At 40.2% G+C, this 24802-nt stretch overlaps 1 protein-coding gene across 6 annotated transcripts in view; it reads right to left on the bottom strand.

The window, feature by feature from the left end:
- Positions 1 to 3349: 3349 nt before the first annotated feature.
- The window catches only part of DLC1 (DLC1 Rho GTPase activating protein), a 225987-nt gene continuing 204534 nt past the window's right edge, over positions 3350 to 24802 (bottom strand). For 4 of the 6 annotated variants that reach the window (XM_064652803.1, XM_064652802.1, XM_064652804.1 and 1 more), the window contains 11 exons: positions 19152 to 19215; positions 14957 to 16383; positions 13731 to 13907; positions 11663 to 11822; positions 11229 to 11427; positions 8691 to 8904; positions 8167 to 8281; positions 7036 to 7257; positions 6152 to 6369; positions 5813 to 5986; positions 3350 to 5284 (listed from right to left, as the gene is read on the bottom strand). In XM_064652803.1, the coding sequence (XP_064508873.1) occupies positions 5164 to 5284; positions 5813 to 5986; positions 6152 to 6369; positions 7036 to 7257; positions 8167 to 8281; positions 8691 to 8904; positions 11229 to 11427; positions 11663 to 11822; positions 13731 to 13907; positions 14957 to 16383; positions 19152 to 19215 (3091 nt within the window). In that variant the 3' untranslated portion in view covers positions 3350 to 5163. Of the gene's footprint in view, positions 5285 to 5812; positions 5987 to 6151; positions 6370 to 7035; positions 7258 to 8166; positions 8282 to 8690; positions 8905 to 11228; positions 11428 to 11662; positions 11823 to 13730; positions 13908 to 14956; positions 16384 to 19151; positions 19216 to 24802 lie in introns of those variants that run through there. The other 2 variants (XM_064652806.1, XM_064652807.1) reach the window with 2 other exon arrangements.

Here is a 24802-nt window from a genome sequence, read left to right as displayed (position 1 = left end):
AAATTGGTCATAGGCAGTAAATTTTACCATTTTCTTTCTTTTACTTGAGTACAGATTTTAATGTAGTTCTAGCTCTGTAGGCATATCACTGAGGTGTCATATTCAAAATCAATTTGGATTATTGCTTGTATTATTGTTACTGAATGCTTTATTACTTTTTATATGCTTTGGAAGCCCTAGTTGATAAATTATGTAGGTGACAAAGGCTTCAATAACAAGTGAAAAAGCCCACGTGTTCTTCAGACGTTCTCTTGGAAGACAGAAATGAGTACAGACTGCTGGAGACCAAATGATTGAGTTAAAACAAATATTTTAGTATCTTTGCATTCCTTTTCATATGTTTAAATACTTAAAATATGCTGTATTGTACAGATTTTCCCAAAGGTTGGTAAAAAAGTGGCCTATTAGCAACTTTGCTAATCATACCATCAGTGTTTCTATAAATTTGAATTACAGCCTAGCTGAAGTTTACATGTTTAACCAGCTCATAACAATGACTTGACTGAAATTTATTTTCTTTTAACTGTTTTTGAAACAAAGCAGGATACTTACCAGATGATCAGCTTGTTTTGAATAGATCTTTCAGAGTGCTGTCACTAAACATGTTGGAAGTGTTTGGCCACTTCTTCCTTTTAGAAGAATCCTTCCTCTATTACACACACCTTGCACACCATCTTAGTTTGGGCTGTGTTATGAATATAATCTACTTCTGCTATTCTGCTACTAGCTGTCTTATTTTAAAAAATGACAGTTCTCTAAAGTGACAAATGTTTTAACTGAGGCCACCCTTTCTCGATTCCCAATTTCTTCCAACTTTTCTAATAAATGAGGCACGAGCCCTATCAAATCAGAGCCATCTAGACTATATCATCCTGTCTATATGCTTATAACATGCTTATCTCATCATATCATAGAAAATGCTGTTTAATTTGCCTCCCTGGAATACATACATAACTGCACTGGCACTTTACACTCTACCTGTTTTTTGAATAGTAGTATTCTTTCATTCACTGAGAATTCTGTTCCTAAGGCACTTTTCCATTTTTAGTGTTATAAAGCCTTAAGAAATACTGTGTGGGTTAGGAGCAACTGTGATATTCAGACCCACCACATCAGCCTTTTATTACATGAACTAACAAAGTGACTAGTAAAACACTAGTACCTGGAGAAGCATACACAACACACTTGCTGCAGGCTTTTTTCTTCTAGAGTAAGAAAAAAATGCCAAGCCTATGAAGTAATGGATTTGATTCCCTCTGTGACAGGGAAATCATCCTTATCTGTTATAGGTCTTTCTGGGTTTTGAGTAAATGTTAGAAAAGCAAAGGGCTCTCCCAGTTGTGTGGTAACCTCCCCATGCTGATCTTCATGCTCTTGGCCCATGGGGGGAAGGCACTGTATCTTCTCATTTCAGTGAATGTCCACTTCAATAAAACATAAGAAAACTGTACTCCACAACCTCCAGTGTAATTCTTAAAGACTTGTTAATTAGCAACTACCAAAATAATTGAATTACTTTATTTCCGACACTAGACTGTTTCTTGCTCACAAGGCAGTGCTACCTGACACTACTTACAAAACTGGTAAGTCCTATAATCATAGCAAATAGTGATTTTTAGGTATGTGTGATGCTTTACGGAAGCTAGGAAGGAATAATTCCAGGGTTTAAGCATGCGCAGTTTTAAATGACTTATGCTCTTGCTGCTTCTCAGGGAGAGATTGTCTCACAGTCTTAAAGACCTCTTGCTGCGTGGAAAATGCCTTTTCCTTTCCTTCTGCCTCAAATTTTCCATTAACGATTTTTTATCTCAACTTGTACACCCACTCAACTAGTTTGAACTCTTCTTCTGTGTTTTTATGACCTTCCAGTGCTAGTATACTACATCCCCCTTGTCTACTGGCCAGATTATGTCTTGAATCTCTCTGTATAAATGTACCCCTTTGGTGCCCTTATCTTTTGATGGAATTTTTTCTTCTTTGAATTCCTTCCCATATTTCATTGTATTTTACTGTCCTTGGATTCAGCTTGCAAGTTCACTTCTCGCAAGCATTCTGGATGCCTCAGAATATAAAGGAAAATACAGTAGGATGGTGCAGAGGAGAGGGGAAAGTGAGCAACGCTCAAGTGCTTGGGAGAGTGCTCAGTGCAAAAGGCACATGGATGCAAGCATTGCATCAGTGCCTCACCTTAACCTCTGGTGCTATGCTATTCATCATTTTAGACATTGATACCTTTTCTTGCTAGAGAAATGAAATAGTTCTGGATTGACAGATGAGAAATAGGTGGAAGTAACTTTTCAGAGATGCAGTCAATGGCTGTATGAACAAGTTATGGTATAACAGAATTAGCATTTTGTCTTCTAAATTTAATGCATTGTTGTGTTAAGACAGTATCATGATTTCATTCTTTATGATTGTAGGACACTGCCTCCAGCAATTTGCAGAAGATCTGTGTATGACATTTAATTTTTGTATATCTTAAGTGGTGTGTGAGAACTAATACCATGACAGCAGGAGGTTTGCTTTTGCTAGACTGTGAAGCAGCATCCCTCAGTGCTCCCTGGGGAATGTAGGGGGAAGTGATAGTGATCAAGACTTTGGGACGCTCAGGCACAGAAAGAATAGAATGATAACTATTGGTATTCAGTTGGTAACTGAAAGGCAGCAGGCCTCCTTGCAGCTGCTCTGTCAGACAGGCCTCCCAAATCAAAATCCTCCTTCAGATGCCCAAATTATATTTCTGTTGGCTAAGACTTGAAAAACTTTAAAAAGTTGTTTGAATTAACAGCTGTCTTTGGCTTCATTTTTCACCTTAGTCAGTTGTTTGTATATCCTTCTGGCTCTCACTTTGGCTTCGTTTCACTGCTGTGTGTGCTTTAACTTCCTCCAATTACTTTTACACTTGCATTTTTTAAAGCAAACCTATGACTCCACAACTCATCATGCCTTCATTCTCTCTGTAGAAAATAGGAAAGCAGTGAATTATTTTTCAGCATTGCATACAGCTGCCTATCAAGTAGCAGTCTGCTTTCCGCCCTGTTAAATTCAAGAGTTTCCTTTCCACAAGACTGCAACAAACCAAAAGTTTCTTCTTATTTTTAAATATACGAAGCTATTGAGTGGGGAATATTCCTGTCCAGTTGTCTGTCATTGCGCAGTCTTGTCTTCCAAAAATTTTGAAGTTGCTTTGGTACCTGCCCTTAACAATACTCAAAATATCAGCCTGGGAGACAGCGGGAGTAGCCATGCAGTTGGCTGTAGCATGTAATGAATGTAAGAAAAACACCTCATCCTTTGGGTAAAAGAGCAGAAGGAAGAATGCAGATTAACATAAAACTCATTATGCATCTCCAATTTTAAACATTTAATAGTGCACTTATTGAGTATACTCTGTACAGACATCTATAGCAAGTTAAACATTTTCCTTTCTCTCATGTAGATCATAGTCATGTAAAGCACATTTACAATAGAAAACATACTTGAGGTACAAAATCCCAAAAAGAATATCTGAGGTATAAATACAGGTATATTTTAAATAGTCTTTATCATGCTTAATCTATGTTTGACAGTACACTGTGGGCAAGTATACATGTTTACAATAAAATGGTATGTACAACATACAATTTTACAAATTCAAAAGTGTTTGATGTAGAGGAATATACAAGAGTTTCCTACTCATGAGGAACATTGTTACTGAAGTATTACATTATCTGCCATTATACAAAAATCTTCATCAAAAAGCTTAAAATAATACTGACAATGGTAACAAAGTCTCAGTCAAGATTCCATCTTGCAACTCATTCATACCTTAGCCACAAAATACATTTATCACTTAATACTGCATCTCAAAAGCAAATCTTTACCTTTACAGTAAAACCTACAGAAAGACACCTTTCCAGAGGACCTCGGGACTTCCTGCAGTTCATACAAGTTGATTCTCAAGGAGGGGGAAATATCCCAAAGGGTTTAAAACACAACAAAACCCAAGAAAAAAATGGCATCCTCCTTTCTGTCCCCAAACATAACCCTCCAAATTGCTCACATCCAGGTTCTGTTCATGTTAACATGCAGCTTTTAGGAAAATGGACAAAGGAGGGTGAGTAAGGAGAGTGTTTGTGTGATTCTCCCTAGCCAAGTCACCCCAGCTGCTACTGCAGGAGTCCTGCCACCTCCCAGCACCACAACTCCAGTGTTGACTTCTTCCTCTTGAGCCTTTAGAATACAGTTAAATATATAAAAGCTCATTAAAAGACTTACAGTTAATGCAGGTAGCAGTAAAAGCAATGAACATTTTTTGGCAAATTATCAACTGATGTTATTGCCTTTCCTCACCATTGCATAGACATTTCTAAGCTGCTACATTGCTCAGAAGTGTATTTTCTTAGACTTGCTATAGAATTGCTCATCACTCTTAAGAGTTCATCTGGATAAGGAGTGAACAGTAGCCAAAGCAAGCCTCTTGTAACATCTGCTAGGGTTTTTAACAAGGTTAGAGTTGAGAAAAATGCAGAACTGGCACATGGGAAGGATGGCCACTCCTAGTCCACAGAGGAGTCCCAATCTAGGTTTAACTGTATCCAGCATACTAAAATCCATTCTGGTTGCCTATCAGTGTACCAGACACATTTCAAATTCAACTTCTTCTATCCTTTCAACCATTAACACACTCATTCACACTTTAATCTTTGTGCAAACCTTTCTCTGCTTATCTCAGTGAGAACACATTGAAGAGTACCAACTATTCCAGTGGATACACCAGTCCCTCAATGCACTACAAATAAAATGACATGAGTATGTACATAAAGCTAAGTATTTCACATGGGAATGATAAGCCTCCACCATATTTCATAATATATTTTGTATTTAAAGACATTTGCTTCTCAGAAGCAATTCAAACCACTAATAGTTCAATTTTTTTTTTAATTTTTTATTTTTTGCACAGTCCTCTTATGTATTCCAGTCGAGGCCTACACTATAGACCTTATACAGACAGGAAGCAGCTTTAAAGTGTATGGTATGGCCACAGTCCTATAGTAATGCTCACAGTCAAGTTCTCACGCTGTCATCCCTTCATGACATGACCTGCAGATGGTACACAGTCCAGTCTGCAGCCGATGTCTACATTGCTGAGGTGTGGAGCTCATGGCTGTTCCTCTTCAGTAGTCACCTGGATTTTATTTCCTTGCTCTCAGGACTCTGATGACTAAAAGAGTCTCGTATCTTAACAACTTCGGATGCACACAAGTGCCCGAAAGACTTGGTGTACCAGTCTGGCATGTGGCCCCTGTTGCGTGGAGAAAAAGTCACGATGAAGTAGGTACCAGTAACTTTGCATACATTTTCTTAGTCAGAATCAAATACGTATCTAGCTGGTTAAAAAATGCCCAACTAAGAAATCTTTTTAGTACCACTCACTGTTCAGCTCAGCCTTATTAATACATAGACTTGCTCAAAACAAGTCTGCCACAGTGAGGAAAAATTATGAGAAGTCTGGTCCTCTTTACTAGCTTAATATTAAAATTAACATGTCCTTGCATCCAAATATGACTGTAAGAGGAAGGGGTGGGGTTATATACCAATAAAGATAGTGGAGCACATACTAGAGGCTTCTAATGCCACAAACCACACCTGCTGCTAGATGTGCACTGAAGCCAATTTTCTGTGACATTTCAGAGACCTGCGTGCATACCTTTGAGAAGTGTGTACTACTGGCCAAGCTAAAGTCTGTTGAATCATCAAAATTGTCCACTGACCGTGTTGAAACTATACAAGAAAAGTTATCACCACCAAAGGATAAAGTAGAAATTCCTACCTTAAATCAATTCTGCACATGTAGGTAAGTTTGGATTTTCCTGACCCGCAGGGCTCAATCAGATACCTAGACAGGAGCACATTGACTCTAACACCTGCCACTGGAGCACGGTCGTGGTCTACTGAGGTTGCTAGAAGCACACATGCTCCTTTGGGGAAGTTTGTCCTCCATGTTCTAAGAAAAAAGAAGAAAAACAGAAGTCTTATATTTGACAAACAGTAATTCAGACATCTGACTTCAAATAAGGCAAAAAATAGATATTTACCAACATAACTTACATTCTAAAGAAATAGGTAAGGCTGTGTAGGATATAAACATCATCGCGTGTGAAAGTCTTACCTTAAGACTACGAAGTCCCTGGCTGGGTGAGGTGCCATGCTGTTCTGGACATACTGGTATATATCTGTCTGGCTATCCAAAGGTTCGATTACTTTTGACTCTATAAGATCTTCATCCCAAAGATGCTGCTCTTTGAGTAAACGATTTAAAACGTCCTCTGGCGTAGCTGGGATTTCAATGGTAGTTTTCCATAATCGGAGTGGAGGACCTTCGCATACCTGGGGAAAATTAGTGGAGTCCTCAGTTTTGCTCTTCCTTACATTTTCTTTTCCTTTCTATTTTAGTTTTGGCTAAATACAGGAAATTGAATACACACACACATATATGTACATATTGTACTAAGCTTGGCATAAGCTCAGACTAAGGTTTGTTTTCCAAACAGCCAAAGGCATTGCACACCGATGTCCAAATTATTTTTAAGTTACAGTTATATACTCCAGTATGGGCCCCCATTAAATTGTGATGCTACAGAAAAATATCCTAATTTTCCAAGTTTATTTTTTAAAATTCTGATTGAAACACTTCTCCCTGTGCGAGCTCTGAGCTATGCAAGATTAGAGCTCAGAAACTTCTTTCCTACTGCCTGTATAGTGACAGTGCTTGGAGGCCTCACTCAGCTTGTTAAGGCTTTGCATGTGAGTAAAGACACGTAAATTCAATACAGTGAACATTCCTGGGCTGGATAAACAGAAGAACACAAATCAGTGCATGTTACTGCTGAAAGACATGTTGTTTTTAGATGGTGTGCAACTGTGTCAAAAGATTAAGAGGTTTTTTCCTTAAATCTATCTGCAACGTAAAGATGTGCACTGAACCTTCTGTAATATCCTGTGTGAGAAGTGAGCTAAAAACCAGAGCTGTGGCGAGAATGACAGGGTGCATACCTTCTTGTAGGCCAGCTCTGCTTGCTCTGAGGTGGAGCAGCTGACCCAGCCTTTAAACTTCTCCTTCATCTCTTTGAGCAAGTCTTCCACGCAGTCCTGGAGGTAGCAGTGGTAGTCAGAGGGCTCGGTGTTGCTGCTGCCGCCCCGGAGCTCCTCCAGGCTGAGGGGACGCAGGTCCTGCTCTGTGTACGAGTTCCGACCCCTGCTCATTTCTTCAGGTATCTGAGGGGTGAAAAGGGTGAAATAATCCTCCTGCAGCTCTCTCTCCCCATGTCACTGAGTTAGTCCAGCAGTTCAATAGCCACAGAAGGATGGGTATGCTAGTTTTGTAAGTGATGGGTTGCATATATGTCAGGTTAAGCACTCAGTGTGAAGAAATGCCAACATTAAGTTTGTGATTTGATTTAACTCAAATTAGTCTCTCTTTTATGGGGTGTCTTATTTTATTCTCTAGAGTATCCCCCTTTGCTACACAACTAGATTCATTCCCACAGCAGTTTATCCTGCAAACTGAAGGAAGGAGGGATCAGTTGTCAGCCGCAAGAAAAGAGACAGGCACGTCTTCAGTTGAGGGCTCTGAAAAGCTTTGATGACAGTGAAGAAAACCAGGACTTGAGACTTGTCTGGTTCTCCATCCCAGGCCCTAGAGGGAGCATGCTTTAGTTCCTACAGACCCTTCAGCCTATGGTTTGACAGTGTCATGTTCCAGGATGCTTTTGTGGCCTGCCTTGCTACCTCTTGGGAATTTAAGTACAATATGAGCACTGAAATTCCTGGAAATAGCTTCTTGCTTTGTAATTAGAGCTGAGGTTCACAGACACTCATGGCTGCATAATAAAAGCTTGAAAATGTATTTCAAATGTAGCTTGGGGGCAACAAAATTGTGACAAACCCCACAACTGCCTCATGATTTTAGAGCACCAGTGACAACAGAACAACTTCCTTTTCTTCTGGCACTATTTCTAATTCATGTATGCACACAGATCAGGATGCAAAGTTTTTTTTAAAAGCTATTTATCACGTATTAAACTTCATTAAAATAAAGAGACATTCCTGGCTTTCCATTATACAGCAGATCTAAGACATGTTGGCCAATATTTCACCCATCAATTTTGCAAACAGGTGTTTTACCTGAAAGAGCTTCTTGCATTCAGCAATCATATGAGCTAGCCCTTGGGTTGCAGCCAGATTTTCATTTAGGTCCTTCTGATCGGGTTTTCCCAGGCTTGGTTTTCTCTGCATCACCCTTCACAGGGGAAAAAAACACAAACATGCATATCTAGTTATTTAATGTAGAGCAAGAGACATGCTTGGTAAGAAAACATTAAGATTCCCTAATCTACTGGTGATTTAGAGCAGTGCTACCTGGGACTAAATATTGGCATGGTGTTGTCAACTTCTCTTGCTAATCTCTCTGAACCCTTTCTTTGGAATTCCCTCCCCCACCCCTGTTTTTTATCTTCTTATGATCTTTATTATATTGTAACGAATCTCCAGCAAAAGGCAGGATCCCATAACCATTCTACACCTGTTGCCCCCGAGGTGTCCAAGGTGATCACAGCTGGTAGGGTCAATGCTAGACCGTGCCTGTTGCATGTCACTGTTAGCTGTAGTACGGGACCATCAGCAGTGAGTCCTGCTCCCCAGAGACATACCTTGGGGAAGAATTCTCTCTTTTGAGAGTGTTCAAGTGGAAGAGGGAAGGCGCTAAGCAGACGGCCAGGTTTGTTGGTGTCATCTGGTTTTCCTTCACTGCAGCTGTGACATCACTCAGGAAATAGAGAAGAATCTGGAGGACCTCCCTGTTCTCATCAGGTAAAAGCATAATGGCAGCCTTGATAGCCTGGAGACGCTGATCCTTTGGCACATCTGCATAATATTAGGAATTCTCTCATCAGCCCATTGATTTTCCACACACACAGCATGAATACATCCCAAAGCAAACTCCAGCTTCAAATATTTGACTCTAGTTTGAAGTGATTTCCTTCAGGATGCATACCATTTGTAGGAAACATGAAGGAATTTTCTTCAACCCACTAGTTTAACTACCCTCAGCTATTTCCTGCCTCACAAGAAATGCAAGCAAGAGGAAGCTGTGCCTAGGCCAGAGTTAATTTTAGATTTAGGTTCAACAGCTACATGCTCCCACAGATGCACTAAAATGACAGAAGCCTGGAGTCAGGCAGGGAACAAGCAAACACAGTCCAGCCAATTCAGAAATTCTTTGGTTTGAAAAGAAACTTAAAACCTGAATGCATTTTAGAATAGGTAAGTTAATTAAATAAACTGGCTAGCAAACCTTTTCAACAGTGATGTCATAAAATATGCAGAAAGTGCTTTACCAAACACAGAGGGTTACTTTATTGAGCAGATCATTCAAAGTCATGCAGTGGAAAAAGAAAGTCAACGCTGTGAAGTCCCATACCATTAAACAGCTCCTTGGTTACAAACAACAAACAGCCATTGGAAAAATTTGACGTGTGTCTTTATGTAAGGCTTTCTCCTCCAAACTTGAGGGGAACAAAAATGAAATAACCCAGACCAGATCTGCTTCTTACGAAGGGATTTCCAATAAGCCACCTCTGAAGACAACATCAGAGTCTGAGTCCTGGAGCATTTATATCTTCATTAGCACCCTACCACCCTCACTGCATGTCTTGAAATATATGCGGTGCTACCCAGATATTTAATTGGTATTTGCTTTGGGCTTCAGCAAATTTATAAGGCTAGCAGGTGAGTTTAGAAAGCAGTTTTAAGCAAAAATCCACCGTTCTCCATGCTCTCTCCTCAATCAGCTCAAAGCAAATGTAAGGCACGTGCAGACAATTCCAGTGTGCAGCCTGGAGCACAGCACCAAAGCAAAGGGAAATTTTGTCCTTTGAAGGGAAGCAAAATTTACAGCAGTTTTAAGGCTCTTTGCTTTAAACAGAGATAATACTTCCCAACCATCTCTGGGGATTCCTCAGACCTACCGCCTGCAAAAGGAAAGGAACAGATACTGCTGCAATGCTGTGTCAAACTTTTTTGCCTCTAACCCCCAGAGCTGTTGTTTAATATACATGGGAGCGGAGAGTCTGATTAATTTTCTACATAAACCTGCTTGGGAATCCAAACATACAAAAAATGCATGCACTGAAATAATGGTATGTTTTCTTTTTAAACTATCACCTCTACCTACAGAGCTGTGAAGGAAGTTCCTGTAATGTTTTTTATAACCCTCATCATAAGGAAAGCACACAGTACAGCAAGGACTCAAAGAAGGTGTTTTTGCAGTAAGTTCTGTCGTAGCTGTACTACCATCGGAAGAACACATGGGGAGAGAGCTGGGGTGATGTTAGAAAGAGAAACCACAGGACTGGTAAGATGCCCATAGTGCATCAGTCAGTTTGGACCCCCATGAATGCTTCAAAAAGCTTTGGTTCTGGTCACCAAACATTAATTCACTTTTGGCCATTTTATAAAGTGATAATATTCCCAATGAAACAATGTTGAAAAAAACTTCTGAAAGACAGTATGTTGTTTGAAAAGATCCAGCACAAAATTACCATCTATACAGAACTCAATTTATCTAGCTCACAAGAGAGTGCCTCCCTTGCTGAGTTGAACATGCCATCTCAGAAGGATTGATTATTTTTTCACAAGCATCGATAAACTCTATTCTTTATGGGATTTACTCTAAGCACTTTCTGTTTATGGTACCTATGGGTAAAGCAGCTACAAGTGAGTAACAGAAAAGCTTACAGCTTAGAAGCTGTTTTAAGCAGTTGTGAAGAATAGAAGAATATGAACTATAAGAAAGCAGAAATTTTTTGGCAGCCTTGCCAATCCCCTCAAAAGCCTCAAACTCTGTTCATCCAGTGTTTGCTCTGTTTGTTTACTTAGCCATATCAGATATGGCTTATTTTCAAACCATAATATCAAGTATGCTCAAGGAAGAGAAGAAAATTTAGAGCAAGTGATGGAGGATTTGCATTTGTTCCCAAACTAGAGAGAAAGGTGAAATGAAAAAAACTTTTACTATAAATTTTTATACAACTACAATATAAAAAAATCCATTCCCTATGAGGCACCCTGAACTGTAACTTGCTGGAGAAACGCAACACGTGTAGTGCCCAGAGAAGCAGTGTTACAAAGTTCCACCCTTGCTACACAAATGACTATTTGCCATCTGCTGCAGAAATCTTATGACTTACATTGGTATATCTGTAAGAAGGTCTCAGAGAGTTTGTTGGTCATGAGAGGCTCAGGGAGATCACGGAAGAATTGCTTTAACATGTCTGCTACATCATAGGCAGACTGGCCTTCGTAGTTGACGCTGTCTGTGGAACTCTCATTCATCTGACGCAAAGCCTGAATTCTTGATTTGACTCCAGACTTCCTAAACAGTCCAACCTAAATATACATATAAAAGTAAATACATTTACAATGAGTCCAGCAAATCTGAAAGGTAAGCATGGTCTTCAGCTTCTTATGTACGGGTTCTAATTTCGTGGCAAGCTTTCCTCACATTATCTATTTTGTCCTGTTTTGAGTCTTTTTTCAGTCTGACCCAGGAACAGTAAAAATCAATGGAAAGCTGGGCTTTGGGTGCTGCATGTGTGTGGGATGAGAGTACAGCAAAACCCACCTGATCCAGACAGTGGTTGCGGAGGTACCGCATGGCTTGCTGAATGCTCTGTGGAAGAGGCTGCCCTGTGCGCTGGACATTGACTTGCAGCGGTACTCCAAAGACATTTCGGTCTCTATAATCTGGCACCTTTATTCTTTTCATAAATTTTGGTACTGCCCTGTTTAAGAAAAGGGAATGACAAAATTAAATTAAACCTCCGTTGACCATTTATCTTCTGTATTTCCAGTAATTCAGAAAGCAGTGAAAATAAGAGAAACACTTAAAGTAACATGAAAAATAGTGACACTATAAATTATCTAATCCACTCAGGGCTGAGAATGGGGAGAGGATAGAAAACAGTTTCTCTAAGAGAAAGGCTTGACATTTGGGGCAGTATGCTGGCTCTAAGTATTAATGTGGTGCTACTCCACCAATATTAGTAGGATGAAAGCTACAGGGTAAAACTGCAGGGGCCAGATCGAATTGCAAGAAAGTCAAAATAAATCCTGTGGTCAGTGACCCCTTATAACACTGCTTCTTTAGCTTTCGGGAAAGATGGGCATTTGAACAATGAGCTTTTGTATGTCAACTACTTGTTCTGCAAAGTCCTCAAACTGGGTCCACCACCCACCAGTGTGCAGAACAGCAGGAAACTGATGTAATACATTTGAGTTTGTCAGCTAAAAACTTCAACTCTATAAACAACCCCTTTGAGGGACCCCCCTCCTTGTCAGCCAGTGACTTTTGCTACCCCCACCTCCCATTCCAGTTTCATTGAGAGGCCTTTCCATCTGCCTATGACTCCAAGGAAAAAGTTACTAAATACAAAAGAATGACTTAACCCTGGGGTCCCCAAGAGTATTGGTTTCGTAAAGGGAAAAAAAGACATTAAAATGTGAAAATATTGAGATCATTTTCCTAATCAGGAAGGAAAGCTAGTGTCCAGTGCAACAACTAATAGGACACAGTAGCACTGGAAAACAGGGAGACCTATTTAACATTTCAATGTACAGTACAGCCATACAAATGCTGCATTGGATTTACAGCTGACAAATCTGTTATATAGTAAAACAGAACCAATTTGTACTGCTGTATAGTTAAGTTTAGGGCATTATTGATACATGTATGAATAATACTTGCTTTGTCAAAAAACATGCCAATGGAATGTGAAAAAACACATTGCGATCTCCACTGAGAATCTGAAGCATGCAGGGATAACTGGTCAATACTTATTTCTGTCTTTCAGAACAAACAACTTCTGTATTTAGAAAGACTGACATAATAACAGCCTTTGAACAGGAGGTACTTTGATGCTGAAGCTAAATACTCTCTATGACTCCTGGGGAAGGGAGGAGGCTGGCCTGTGGTAGGGACAAGAAAAATTTTATTTGCTCCTTTTCATCCTGAAGGTTACACGGGCTGTACTGCAGATACAATAATAAAAGAGCTTTCTATTTCATTCTTCCAACAAAAAATATTCAACTGGGTTACAAACACCTGGCCACAGCAAAAATTGCTGCCTACAAAGAACTCTGTGGTTCTCCAACCTTTCTTTTTCTCTCCATCTCATTGGTAAGCTAACTGCCTTAAAAAGGGGAGACAGATTTTGGCTCATGAGATAACAGAATTAAAGAAAATTTGTATTATTTAATTACATAATTACTTAAAGAAAGTAATGCAAATACTTTAACATAGCTGAAGAAAAGCAAGCATATTAAGATCAACTGCAATTTGTGCCACTGCTTGCTAACTGACTCAATAAACAAGTAGTCCTTCTTTTGCTATAGATAGTGGACATTTTCCTGCTCAGAATGCTGGTCTGTACTTCATTGCTTTTTTTCTCTCACATGCCCCCTATAAACACACTTCCCAAACCTAATAAGATTACACTTACATAAAAGGTTAGTGATTTTAGCCCTGTCTTAGAAAACCAGAAATCACTGTCAGCATGGGCTGGAAGATAAAGTGCAAATATGGAAAAAGGGGGATAGAGGGATTAATTGCATCTTTCCAAAAGTTGCTTGGGATAAGCACAACTGTCACGCTGATATGATAGGCCTCTCTATACACAGCACTGTGTCCTTACCAGCTGAAACCATGCTTGTTGGAAGGCGTGTACTTCTCCAGGAGAGCAGTCAGCTTCAGGAGCGAGTACTTCTGCAGCAGGTTCATCTGTGCCACGGACTGGCAGTTGATCTGCAGTGATGCTGAGCTGAGGCTGGGCCGGTGGGAGCTCTGGAAGCTGTGCCACCTCAGCTTGTGCCTGTGGAGAAGATGGGAGACAAAGCAAGGACAGGTTACTGAAACATCTCTGGAAGACACGCGCAGGAATTACTGCAAATGTACTGCTGAGCTCCCTGCCCTTGGCGGTCACATTCTTTTTAGATTTCAAAGGCATCAGCCGGCAGCATCTCTGCTTCACCCAGTGATGCAGCATGTGCAGGTGCTTCAGATGGGAATGTGCACACTGAGCTGACCCACAGCTTGGTGCTAGCTACACGGTCTTGCTCTATCAGATATCCTCTAAGAGCTCCAATACCCTTTTCCCAAAGCCCTTGCAGTATTATGGCAGTGGGAATCTAAAAACTCCATTAACAAAAAATGGCATGAATTTTTAAGACACGTCAAATAGGAACTAAGCACTTCTAAAAGTCCCATTAAGTTATACAAGCAGCTGTAGATGACTAAATGACAGCAGAAACCAGGCCCTACATGATTTGCACCACTTTTAAAGGAGAATGGGAAACAAAGCTAGAAAGAATTGAACTCCTTGCCCTACTACAATACAAAATAGAGTCATCCATCCAAAATCCCAGCAGAAACTGGAAGTCATTGGAAATCCCACTGTGCTACAGCAATCTAGAGAAAGTAAATAAGCCTTATTTTCCCCACACATTTAATGCCCTAGCATGCTACTAGAAACAGCCTGCTACTGAAACATTCAATTTCTTGAAACAGTCTAAAAGACAAGGCTTTTACTACACACTGACACAAACCAGACCATACTTACTCTTGGTTCTCCTAGCCAACTTAAAAAGTGATTAATATTACTTGATGGCCCTCCCTTCCTACACACCATTTCAGTTTAAAGAATTATTGTCCCCCCAGACCACCTCAATATTGCTTTTTCTATGACGACTCAGGCTGAACATACAAACATACAGCTATGAAATGTGGGAATCACAAAGTGTTGCACAAATACTTCCCTTGCCTGTAATTGTTTTGGGAAGCAATGGGAACAGCCTGTGAGTGCTTGAACCTTTAACTGAGTGTGGTGCAGCTACTATAGAGTCGCTTGGGTTGTGATCTCACCTGCTGGACCGCGTCAGCGATGCGCCCACGCCAGAGTCCCTCCTGTCCTGGATCCCCGTGGGCTCTTCTGTTTCATTCAGTGAATTCCCTGTACTGTCAAGGTCACTTGGTGTTGTTCGATCATTATCTACATCGAGGTGGATCTGCTTTGGAGAGGAAGGACACGGGGAGATGGAGTCGAGAGCTGAGTCAGAGTCCCCTTCGTCTGAAAACTTCTCTGACCACTGGTTTACTATTCTCTGCATCCCTTTGACATGGTACAGGATGTCATCTAGTTCTGGGAATATGTCTTCATTTTCGAGGTCGGCCAGGTCGCTTGCACTGGAATACAGGATTGACCCTGGCACGTTGTCGTAAATACTCAGGCGGCTGCTCACTGAACTAGAGGAGTTGCGCCTTTTCCCCATGCCTAGCTCTTTGGAACTGTCTCCACTGTTTTCCCTCCGAAGGGTGAGGTGGCCATGTCCATGGAAACTCCCCGTCCTCCAGTTCACAGAGGTGTTGCTTTCTGTCGGGGAGAAGTTGCCGTTGGAGAGTGCTTTGGGAAAAGTGCCGGGTTTATGATCCTCAGGGATAAAAAACACGGTGTCTTCTGCAAAGCTGCCCCGGTTCTTGAAGTTCTGCTCCATCACATCGCTGAACGTTGACTGGTTGAAGGGGTCAAAGCCTTCCAGGTACATGCCCACCCTTTTATTGTACGCACTGAGGCTGCGTGTTCGTGTGACAGGACTGGGTGTGCTGACGGCACTGCTTGTCTCAGACTGGCTGCTGCTGCTGCTGGTCTGGGTGGAATTGGAGACACTCCTCTTTCGTACCATAGGGAAGCTGATGTGATTGCCGTTGAGGGCAGAAATCTCCACACAGTTAAGCTGTTTCAGTTTATCTTCATTGATACCCTCTTGCAGGATGGGCCCACTAATTATCAGCCCAAGCTTTGAAGGAGCTTTGCTCTTGCCATGGTGAGAACTCTTGATTTTTAGGCTCTCCATTCTCTTGAGCAGGCTCTTTGTTTTGGACTTGGTGTTCTTCTCATTGGCTTTTGTATTGAAGCTGAAGCTATTCAGTTCCCTGGGTGAGGGCAGGCTGCTGAATGACTCATCGTTGGTTACAAAATTGCTCGATGAACAAATGCTCACAACAGAATTTGTCCTGGTAGTAGATGCCTCGCTCTGCAGGGTTGGTTGGTGGCTGCTGGTGCTGCTGATGCTCAGAATAGAAGCCACTTCCTGGCGTTCGCTGAGGTCTGTGAGCACGCTCTCCCGGCTTGCTGCATTAGTAAGGTGAGGAGCTTCTGGGGAGGGGATATTCAAGTCTGGTTTTGGAGGGAACACATCAAACTCTTCAAGCCTCGACCACCTCTTGCTGTCCCTCTGAAAAGTCCATTTGCCACTTATTGCACAAGGTTCATCTTCATCTGAATCTTCACTCTGCAAAGAAGAATAATCCTGAAAGTACTGTTTGCAAACTGCTCAAACAGCAAAGGCGGTTGCATTTAAATACAATGTCCACTGAACTGCTTTAAACATGACCTTGTTCTCACTGAATTTAAAGTGAAAACAGTCTTTTACTTCAGGGAGAGGAAGATTAGGCCATAAAGCCTTCCATGGGAAAAGATAACATGGTACAGGCAACATATTTTAACAGTTTTTAAATACAAAAGATATACCCTTCAAAAAAAGAAACAACACAATCTGCTTTAAATTGCTCTTTTCTAAAAACCGTAGTATCCATATACTTTTAATTAATTGGTCACAGTGGATAGCCCACACACCAATGGAAATTCCTGACATGCATAAAATTTTACACTGGAGTCAGTCAGGGGTTGGGGTGCCTCTGGACTCTCTCCAAAGTTTCACTCTGTTGATAGTGGCTATGTGTTTATACTCCTCTTTGCAATTATGAGATGTTTCTCATACATTCTGAATTGTAGTGGCTTAATTCCTTACCCATTCGGGAAGTCTAAACAGCCTCCTCACTGTGACTAATGAGACAGCAAAGGAAGCTCTTGCACTGCAAGAGTGTGATGGCTCCAGGCTCTTACCTGGTCCACTCTTCCTCCCACAGACTATCAGCTAACATTTTAAGAATGTTCTGTGAAGTCTCTACTTCAGCCTCGCTTCAGGCAAACTTTAACACTTGTAGATAGTGAGCAGCAAGAGCTCACTGACAGTATAGCACGTAAGTAAATTGTAAATAACATGTTTGATGTATGAGTAATGCTTAGAGTACAATTACACACACATCACTTACGCCTACAATCTTTTCATCTAAATACTGACAGGGAATGATCCTGACATATTTGGTCTTCCATGTATCTGGAAAATTTCACGTTGGAAGAATAAAACAATGAAGAAATTTTAATATGATACCATGAAGCCACAAAATAACCTTTGGTGTTCAAAGTAGGGAACACTAATTGCCACCCAGCTCCTTGAATTTCACTTCATTTGTTTAATTTGCTTTAATTTAAAAACAAACACACATGCAATCTCTGAACTGTAACTATTTGTGTGCCAGGAATACAAACATTTCTTCTCTGAAAAACAAGTAAATTATTCATATATCAAGTATTTTATATATGCATATTTTAGATCCTGATCATATCCTAGTTTTTCTTTTAAATAGAACATTAACTAATGAAAAAAAAGTGATATACTGTATTTATTTTTATGACGAAATAAACAAGACACAGAGCAAGCATAATTTTCTTTGTTTCTCCACTACTACGAACTACTTATGTCCATGACATAAAAACAAACAAACGAAAAAAACCCCTGCTTTCTTATTTAAAGTTTTCAGGAGGAAAAAAGTCACCTGAAACTGCCAGTGGGTAATAATGATGGTTTGGTGGTGAAAGTGATTTAATTGGAAAAAAAAAAAAAAGGTGATCTTAATTTGCAAACAAGTCAGCACAAACATAAAGAAATATATGCTTCTGCCAGCACAATCTTCCCCTAGTGTTAAAGAGCTTTAAAGGCTAAGTACTGATTTAATTGGCTCCAACAACAAAAGGGAATAGAATCCAAATCCATCTGCCAGAACATCAGTGGTGAACGAAAACCAAGGACTGAAACAAAAGGTAACACCCAGACTCCAGAAGATCTGAGGTTTGGACCTGAAGTCAGGTCTGGTCTGACCTCTTAACATCAATACTGATCATTCCAGTGTTATAAAGGTTCAGGAATGAGAAATCTTCTGGCAGTCATAAATGGCAATCCAGCTGTCTACCCCTACTTTTAAGGAGTTCCTACATATGCCGCCTCAGAGTGTTATCTTCTGGAGCTTGGATGCTGTTCCCAACATACCACAAACAGATAGGGAAAGAGGGGATTAATTCCTGGTAAACAACCTCAGAGCATTTGTATGCATTCTTGTTAAGGGTAGGGCAGCATTGTATTGCCTTAGTCATCTTTATCTGCAGTTGTCATATCCCAGGGGATGGTATCAATTACTGATCCCTCCTAGGACACACACATAGTTTTAAGACAGCTATTGATTGGTACCTTACTTGCAAACCCCAACAACTTAGCTTTCTGTCAAGCACTACCTTACTGAAATTACAGTAGATGCTCTCTTATTTCTCACCATGCTCCACAGGGATCCTGAAGATTCAGCAAACACTTTTAATTCCTGCTGAGCTCCTTGGAAAGACGCAAACTTTCTAAAAGCTGTTCTATTGTGTAAATATATTGGAAAGGAAACAATATGCCCAGTTTTTGTTTGCAGGCCAAGCACAGTCTAAATGATCCTGTTTATATCATAATAAAATAAAATAATACAATTCTAACGTGATGGCAGAGAACCGAAACTGCAGATGACGTCAAAGACGGTGTTCTAACATTAAGGTGAGCTCATCGTGGCCATCAAGCCTGCTTTTACAATCCTACTTGAGTGCAGGCAATAGGCTACAACACAGACAACCTCACTGGCAGGCAGAGAAGCCCAGTGCCTTTCAGACTAGAAGCAGCATCCCGAGGAAAAGTTTGCTAGACAAATAACCTTTATCCACAGCCAAGCCCTGCAGTTTTCACAGTGAGAACACAAAAACAAACGTAAGCAGAGTTTTTACTGTGTGTCCTTGCCAGGTTCTACTCAGGTGTTATCCTAAACTGCAGCTGAGCAATCTGCTAGATGGGGGTTTTTTTCAGTTTTATTAATGCACAATGCTGTAACAGAAGATGTTAAATGAACTTACCCTTTTCCTGTGGGGACTAATTTCTAGCTTCATCACTGCACATTTGTTTAAAGTATTTAAGCGCCTGCAAAGAGCAAATGAAACCGTATTAAGAGAACACTCCAGTGTTTTGACACAGGCTATTCCAGTTCAAAGCTTTTGTTAAGGCTGTCCCCAAACTGCTCTGCATACAAATAGCCACAAGGAGAGTTTCAATTAGAGCCCTAATTGTACTTAACTATTAACCCATTACATTTGGCTGTACTCTAACTTCAGAAGGAGGAATAGATGACTGCTTGTCACAATTACCTGAATCAAAGTAAAGAGAAGTTAATGGAAACTTAGATTAAGTTGAGAAGTGCATCACATCCTATGAATTGTAATAATTACATTTGTTCTAAATAGCAGACATCTGAACCCGTAAACAATCAACCTTGACAAACTGAAAATAACAGAAAAGGCTTCTTATTCAACACTGTATACATGTGATTGTATTAAAAAATCATGCCGCTTTAACATTGTACTTTCTAAGCTAAAACTTCCCAGAGGAAAACTTATTTTAGACTTATTAGCTGTCTATTCTGTTTTTGAACAATGATTATTTTCAGTACAGTCCTGGGACAAGACAACTTGCTGGTTTAAAAAACAAACCACCAAAACACAGACCTGATTTTTCCTTTCTAAATTGTAAGGTTCTTTTATACATAAAAATATTTTTCTGAAGGAGTAAAATTTAAACCAAAATAAATTGCTGCAGAGACAACAGTTAACCAGACTCATTGTGAAACTGATAGCAGTCTGGATGCATATCTTGAAGTACTGTATGAATTCATATAAGGATTCCTCTATTCCTCAGTGAGCTAATGATCTGGTACCCCTAAAACAAACAAACAAAAAATCTTTCTTCTCACCTCTGTCCCAGATGCTCACTGTGCAGGACTGAGCACAGACAGTTTAAAGCAGAGCAAAACTTGGCACTGTTCATCACATAGCTCCATGGCAGGTTAGGCCCAGCTAAGTGCAGGCTGCTGTGGTCTCCTGCCCTTCTCCACACCCTTGCCTTCCCCAAAACTGCTACACTGGGACATGGTTCAGCTAAAACCTGTACTGGTAAAGTGTGGTTGAAGAAATACTGGTGCTATGGCAAGGCAAAGGGCAGAAACAGGCTGGGCACGATGCAGAAGGCAGAAAAGCTGAAGCAGCAGCTTCATGGAAGTAATGGTTTAGTCCCCCGTGTCAATACTTCCACTCATGAGGCTGTACTGTTGGTAGTATGAGGAGACTAAGCAAACTGAAAACTAATCTTTCGATATTTGTTGGGGTTGAATTTCCCCCAGGTCAGTCCCCAGAGCTACGTGAAGAGTTGTGTGCGCAGGGAAGAGGCAGAAGAGCAGGGCTGCTCTTTTCCTTCAAGTGGACCACAGCTAAATTCAACAGCAGCTTTAAAAAGACTAATTAATTCCAAAGTAAGTTATGTAATTTTCACATAATAATTCGTTTGAGCAAAGTGTAAAGAAGAGACTGTATCTGCAGTTTTGAAAAACTAAAACAACAACAAAAAAAGAAATGCTGACTTGCCCTGTTGCTTCAGATTCATGAAACTTGTAACTTTAATCTAGAAAATGCGTGCACAGAGGATGAATTACTAGTTTCTTCTCTTTTCCCTCGCCTTTTATGCATGGGATTGGTTGCAGATGGTATTTACACAGGGCTTGATCCTGAAGTCATCAAAGAAAATGGGAAAGCTCCTACTGATGCTTTTGCAGCAGTCATGAAGTGAAAAAGAAAAGGCAGTTTGATCTATAATTAGACCCAGCCACAACACAGCAGAAAAGAAGAGAAACAGGAAGAAATGCCATGGGTCAAACAGTAGGGCAGTGGCAGGTTAGAAAAGTTATGCAGATCTCTCTATTTTCATCTTTGCTCTGACTTTAGAAGGCAAAAGGCTCAGTCTTGCTGGCTGCAGCTGGTGAGTACATGCACCCACACATGTCCAGTGAATTTCAGAGGAATAGTATTTACAGTGCAGATGAAGGGTGAATGTCCCATCTATGTGCTACACAACAAAACTGGTTTGTTTTTTTTTCCAAGAGGCCCTGCAGCATCAGAAAGCTGTCTTCCTCTCTTTGCTATAACCATGTTCTCCTCTCAAACTCTTGGACCTCAAGACCACGGAATATTAAACTGGCTTCAGTTCTACATTGTGTAATAATTTACAAATTTCACAGTGTTGTAACCTTTGACTTATGCAGAGAGAAGTTATCACTGAATCCCTGGATCAGGCTTTATCTAGCTCCAGCCTGTCTGACCGCTAATAAAGACAATCTCTGATTTCACAGAGATTACATCCCCAGACTTTCCTCCTGCTCAAATAAACCCCTGAAATAGTTGGAAAAACATAGAGCAAAGACCTCTGTTTCCACAGAGGGTATTTAAGAAAAAAGATCTCCCGGTACACATCTCACAAAAATTAGTATGAAGGTAAGATAAGGTAAACCCCCATGAGTGAAGTTAAATACAATAGCAGTGACACAAATAGTCTCTGTTACACATCTGACAGTTTCCCCTTTAAAATCTAGATGCTCTGCAGAAATTGCCTCAAGTCTTCAACTTTCATTATATACATCACACATTCTGCTTCAACTTCTGCTCAAATTCAGCAGTGCCCAGGTTCTTGAACTATGAATCACTGAAAATGCAGTGCAAGACGCAAAATTGCCTTCCAAGCACATTAGCGAGTCTGCAAAGCTAAGATTATAGAATTTAGGCATTGCCAGGATGAGATTTATCTATCCAACCGTTATTAACCTTTGCAATACTTTTAAAGCATATATTCACAAATTCATTTTCTACAGATCTCATCAAATTGATGCTTTTTAATGAACCACTATTTTCTCTTCTGGCTCTGGACCTTCTCCTTTAGTAATTCCATTCCCAGGTATAAATTCAACTTATCATTTCCCTACTGACATTCAGCAGGCCTGCCTCATTCTTTAGCTCTGTCTTATTCTGTCCAAACCTGTCTCAATGACACCTTCCTGAAGACAAGATGGGAGATGGAGGGACGGGGCAGGATTGCTGCAGACAGCAGTTACAGCTGTTTTTACCGTCTGGCTGTCTCAGTCTCAATTTCAACAATGCCTCCTACCCTGGCCACTTTCTAGATGACTGTCTGGATGACGAGATAATATTCTTTCCCATCATTTAGACAAATGCCTTTGAGTCAGCCCTCTCTCTATACATCTTCACATCCAGATGGTATCTTACTCCCATGGAGCATTCTATCTCCAAGACATCACTTTTCCTCACTCTCACTGTACTCCTACCCAGGCTTCTTCACCCAGACTCTACAAAACCCTTCCTCCTGAGGGTGACTGATGCAGCAGGGCCTGCCTCTCAGTCCCAGACCCCGAGTTGAGACTCGCCCATATCAGGCCTGAATGACAATTACACTGGAAGCCTGAACCTGCTGCGCCCAAAACATAAGGCACTGGAGCTTCTCTCAGAAATGAGTAAATGATGCATTTTTCCCAGTCTTCTCCTCAGAAATGGCCTAACTAGTGTAGTCCAAACTTCTCTTAAGAAATGCAGCCTGAACAAGATATTCACTACAAAAAACTAAAGTGTGAACAGATAACTTCTAAATTAAAATATGAGCTTATGATGTGAAGTCTTTTTTTTAACCTAGGTACTAGTCAGTGGTATGTTGGCTATAACGCTGGGTAATTAATTTTGTTCTCATTAACAGGAGAAATTCTCACCCCATGCACCAACTGTATGATCTACCTCTAAAGATTAAAATATTTTCTTGATGAACTTAAACTTGTAATTTTCTCTTATAGGGCAAATTCCAGCTCCATCATACCTGTAACTAACTAATGATACAAGGGTTTTCTTGTCTCACTGGACAGCCTCTATGTTGGCTCCTGGGGTTCATCTGCATATTCTAACCTGCAAAGGAGGCCAACTCTCCACAAACGAAATTATATGAGCAGTGAACGCTGCTCATGCAAATACATTACGACTGATTTCTTGGGTGAGAAGTCCTGATGACAAAAGACTTAAGAAACCTCTCCCGTATATACTGTGGCGGTTTTCTAGCTATGCATAAGGAGATTAAAGAGGATTTCCATCATGGTTTGCTATGTATTTTGTACTTAGCAACAACTTCTAGGATAGAAGCATGTTTCAGTACTTAGTTTCATCAGCACATGATGCAGCCAGTTATCCTTCAGAGAAAAATTCCCAGTCATTAATCTACATAAAGTCTTATGAAATCAAGGCCAGCAGTGGTTTGCACAGTCACTACCAGAAACATCCTAGAAACTTAAAATAGGGTCATCACTCTTACGTTTTTAACCCTACATTTCATTGTAAGATCAATAAATGACATTTCTTAACCATCTGTCCTCTACTGTTACAGAGTGCCATATGCTATCTCTTTAATTCAAGTCTCAAGCTGCTTTTCACTTGAAATTCTTCCATAAAAAATTTAATAGGGTGGATATTGATACTGTTTCCATTTAGAAAGGAATCTGGCAAAACATTTACTAATAAGCTGGTTTTAAAGTTACGTTAATTTTCTTACGTACATTAATAAGAGTATGAAATAATAATTAACAATACTATTCAGATGTAAACTATCATCTAAAATGCTTCAAACTTAAAAAAGAAATCCCTGTCACTGTGATTTCTATAGTCTTTTTAAAACAGTTTTTTCACATACAGTAATCAGAACAAGGTAATTAGAACTGCTGGTAGAACACTGCCTGTTATACAGAAAAGCAGATTCTCAGCACAGCCCACTTACTATTTTGTTACCATCCACTCAGTACACTGCTCACTTAGCTCTGTGCTGAAAGTGCAAACAACTCCCAAACTATTCTGATTTTCAGTCAAGAAACAGTGATAGACCTAAGGTTGTGAAACAGTTCTTTTACTGAGTAAACCCTTTACTGTTTACACACTGACCATAGCATGATTCAAAATAAACCCAGGCTGCAGGCAGAAAGGCAGCATTCCAAAGTATGTGCTTCCCCATGTTTTTTAATGAGCTTTGCAAAATTAAACAAGGAGGTGTGGAAAAAAAAGTCTAAAGGTGGAAATGTGGTAATGTACTGCTTTTGTCTAGCACAAATGGTAAAGGGCCAAATTCAGATATCTGAGACCATTAACTGAATTGCTTCAGTTTCATTTTGAGGTGGGAATCTCAATGTTTCTGGAGAAACTTTAGGGTCAGTTTTAAAGCTACCTTGTAAAAGATAACTCTGATGTATAAGCCACAGGCTTCAGAATGACACAGTTCAGCCTTTAAAATCTTTTGTCTCAAGCTACAGTGGTAGCTTGTCTCAAGACTGATAGCTTCTTATGCATATTACACAGAAAACAATTTGAAGATGAAGGTGGTTCTTTTACAATTAGCAGCCTTATTACAGACTTTCTATGTTCACGAAACAACTATATACACATATAATTTCGGTTTTCTCACCCTTCTAAGAAGACTTGCAATGTAGACTTCCATTGGACACAGATCTTTTTACTGTCCTCTACGTTCAGAAAAAGTGCTAACTGCTTTTATGCATCACACTAGCAGTAAGTCTCATAGATATATGAGGGCACACTGTTACTTTCACCAGTGAGAAACAATCTGCTACCTTTTTTCCCCATATAAT

This window comes from Pseudopipra pipra, chromosome 4, assembly GCF_036250125.1.
Source record: "Pseudopipra pipra isolate bDixPip1 chromosome 4, bDixPip1.hap1, whole genome shotgun sequence".
NCBI lineage: Eukaryota > Metazoa > Chordata > Aves > Passeriformes > Pipridae > Pseudopipra > Pseudopipra pipra.
The sequence above is the reverse complement of the archived record's forward strand: the minus strand, read 5'-3'. Positions and strand labels throughout refer to the sequence as shown.